At 47.4% G+C, this 3,625-nt stretch overlaps 1 protein-coding gene across 2 annotated transcripts in view; it reads right to left on the bottom strand.

The window, feature by feature from the left end:
- LOC106811912 (WD repeat-containing protein 81-like) overlaps window positions 1-3,216 on the bottom strand; it is a 106,746-nt gene extending 103,530 nt beyond the window's left edge. For both annotated transcript variants that reach the window (XM_014815650.1, XM_014815652.1), the window contains exon 1: window positions 2,941-3,216. In XM_014815650.1, the coding sequence (XP_014671136.1) occupies window positions 2,941-3,042 (102 nt within the window). In that variant the 5' untranslated portion in view covers window positions 3,043-3,216. The remainder of the gene's footprint in view (window positions 1-2,940) is intronic.
- Window positions 3,217-3,625: the final 409 nt, after the last annotated feature.

Genomic DNA, 3,625 nt, shown 5'->3' with positions numbered 1-3,625 from the left:
CCAAGAGAGAGATCTCCTTCCACCAGCTTCTCCTTCCTCTTTCTCCATACCTTCTCCTTCTCAGCCCTTCCTCCTTCTCACCGAAGCTTCTTCCCTTCCCTCTTCTCTACCAGCTTCTCCCCCTTCCTCTACCACTCTCCTTTCTCCTCCTCCTCCTCGCGAGCCAGGCTCGGCCTTCTGTCCGTCATCCCTTTCCTCCGTCTCCCACTCAGCTTTTTCCCCTCCTCCTTTCTCCCTACTTTCCCCCTCCTGCCACCACCTTCTCCCTTCTCCCCTCTTCCTTTCTCTCACTCAGCTTCTCCCCCTCCTTCTCCACCGGCCACCGTTTCTCTCTTCTCCTCGCCTCCTCTCACCAGCGTCTTCCCCGCTCTCCCTTCTCCAACGACTTGTTCCTTGCTGCACCCGCCGCCTCCTTTCTCCACCAGTTCTCGCCTCCTCCTTCTCCCACCTACCGTTCTCTCTCCCCTTCCTCCTCTCTTCACGCTAGCTCTCGGCCCTCCGCAAACCTTCTCCTTCCCCCCTCCCCTCCAGCCGAATCCGCTGTCTCTCTCCTCGCCTGCCTCGCCGACTCCTCCCTTCTCCGCTTCCTCCAGCCAACGTCCCTTCCCCCCCCTCCTCTCCCCTCCCTCCTTCTCCACGGGGCCAGCTTCTCCCCTGCCCTCTTCTCCGAGCGGCGCTGCTCTGCTTCCTTCTCGCCCACGCCTTCTCCACTTCTCGCCCTCCCTCCTCTTTCCACCCGGAGCTTCGTCCCTTTTCCCCTTCCTCATTCCTAGCCATATTGAGTCGGCCATACGGCCGACGTGCGTATAGCCATATTGAATCTTATCCACACGGCCGCCGTGCGTATATAGCCATATTGAATCTTATCCACACGGCCGCCGTGCGTATAGCCATATTGAGTCGGCCACACGGCCGCCGTGCGTAGAGCCATATTGAATCTTATCCACACGGCCGCCGTGCGTATAGCCATATTGAGTCGGCCACACGGCCGCCGTGCGTACAGCCATATTGAATCGGGCCCACACGGCCGTCGTGCGTATAGTCACTTCCCGCAGCCACAGGCACAGGCACTTGGAGCGTTTCAATATTTATTTATGTGTCAGTGTGCAGCAGCTAGCGTTCGGCAGCCAGCGTGTGTTGCAGATGAGCATTTTGACGGCATTTACAGGAAATTGTCGGCAATAATATGTGAAAAAGAGTAGAGATCGCGAAATATTAAAACTTTGGTACTGGTAGTAAATAGATTGTCGTGCGCGACTCCCTAAGTTTCTCGGTTTCGCGCATACGAAGTTAGTATTGTGGAATATGTGTGCTATGTGTAATGTATTGTTATATTATATCAATATTGCCCATACTAGATGGCGCCAGTTGTTCACCCCGGAGAAGGACCAGAGCAATGATGCGACCGCATTGTACGTTTTGTTTCTTATGCTTCTCATCCTGATTAAAACAAATTTTCTGACTGGCTCGAGTTTAGTTCAAATAAAATTATTTTAACGCGCTTAAAATAGAATAATACGAATACGTGTCATGGCGACCATGGGTTTCCATAAGAAAATTGACGCACGTACGCGTTCACAAACGCGTGGTCGTGTTTGTGCGGGTACTGGGCCGTGTGCGCGTGCGGCTGTTGGATCATCCCTGCTGACTTCACATTCCGGGTTACTGACCTGTCAACTGACCAATGACTCCTGCTTCAAGTAACCCCCCCACCCCCCTGCTTAATTTCCCTCCACACACAACAAATCTATGTAAATACATCACAAATGGCGACGAGGATGGGATCATGAACACACACGATAAGTAGGTGTGAATAGAAGAAACTGTCTTACTACCAATCATCGGTATTTCCGTTTTCGTTGATCCGCACCGGGTGACGAAACGGAGCGCGCAGATTTCTCAAAATGGCGATCAGCTTACAATCGTTTGCTGAATTCGAAATGCACCCTCGAGAAACCGCACCTACCCGATTTGAGAAATATGTGAAGAGACTTGGCAACATGTTTATAGCCATGGCAGTCACAGATCCTGAAAGGCGTAAGGCTATGTTCCTCCACTATATAGGTGAGGAAGCATGTGACATTATCGATACATTGATCATACCAGAACCAGCCGGTGGTGAACATGAGGATACAAATATATACGACCGAACCATAAAAGCGATGACCGACGACATCGAACCTCAAAGATGTACAGACCACCATGTATATTCTTTTCGCAAAGAAACACAGAGAACTAGTGAATCAGTGACAGAATTTCACACTAGACTGCAGATCCTGGCTAAGAAGTGTAGTTTTCAAGACAACAATGTCGAGATCAGACGACAAATTATACAAGGCACTTCAAGCTCGCGCCTAAAGCCCTGGTCACAACGAGCCCACGACGCATTTGTGCAACGACACGACAGAAAATTTGGGCAAATCGTGGGTCATCGGGGGTCGTCGCAAGACAGTCCTACGAAATTTTGAGCATCGTGGCATTACCTATTATATTGATATAATATTATATTTATATTGATGTAAATGACATTGGTTTTATTGGGACCCATGTTCTCTATCCTTGAACCGGACATGGCCCCTATCAGCCTTGCTATGGGCTATGTAGTATGTATGAGTCATGAGTGTCTGTTCACATCGAACAATATAGTAAAATAAGAAGTATAATGGCATTAATGCAGCATTTAACCATAAAAAGTGACCAGAATCACTTATATTTTGTGAAAAAGTGGATTATTTTTTTTACTACTTACGGTGACGTAGCAGGCCTAATCACTTCAAGAATTTGGTAGTAAATTACTAAATAGATTTCGTATTTATAGTTAGCATTATATTTTATTGAAACGCTTCAAGTGCCTGTGCTTGGGCCTATTCCTCAATCCTGTAAACCGCTATTCTATTCTATAAGTATAAGTACTACTACTAATACTATAACTATAAGTACCAAGCAAACAGCTGTTTCAGTTCCATCTCGTAGGCCTATATTGCACTGGTGAGTGCTCAGTCCTAGCACCTCGGTTAGTACTTCTTGTAGTTGTCGAGTCATCACCGTTATGTTCCAGTCTCTATCACTGCTGAAATATCAACTGTTACCATAGATATAGAAGAAGAAAGAGGTACAAATCCACTTTAGGGGATGCACAGAGTTCTGTGTATCACCCACTGATGCACAGACTTTCCTTATAGTTATATCAAGGATTGATGCGCAAATGTTTAACTGCCCACATAGCCATGCTAAAAAGCGTCACCTATTGGACAAAAATACTACTATTATACTAAAAATTATGTTGTGTATTTATATTTTTATTATATGATTTATTATTAATTACCAATTACCTTATTGGGCATTAAATAACGCTAGCGCAGTACAGGCCACAGCCGTGTAGTGTAATTTTGTTGTTTTGTGTGGCGAACCAGCCCACAGCCACGGCCGAGACTATATACGCACGGCGGCCGTGTAGATAAGATTCAATATGGCTATACGCACGGCGGCCGTGTGGAGGATATTCAATATGGCTATACGCACGGCGGCCGTGTGGCGGACTCAATATGGCTATACGCACGGCGGCCGTGTGGATAAGATTCAATATGGCTATACGCACGGCGGCCGTGTGGTGGACGGTAGGCTA

This window comes from Priapulus caudatus, unplaced genomic scaffold (assembly GCF_000485595.1).
Source record: "Priapulus caudatus unplaced genomic scaffold, Priapulus_caudatus-5.0.1 Scaffold590, whole genome shotgun sequence".
Lineage (NCBI taxonomy): Eukaryota > Metazoa > Priapulida > Priapulimorpha > Priapulimorphida > Priapulidae > Priapulus > Priapulus caudatus.
Note: the sequence above shows the minus strand (reverse complement) of the source record. Positions and strands in the feature narration are given on the sequence as shown.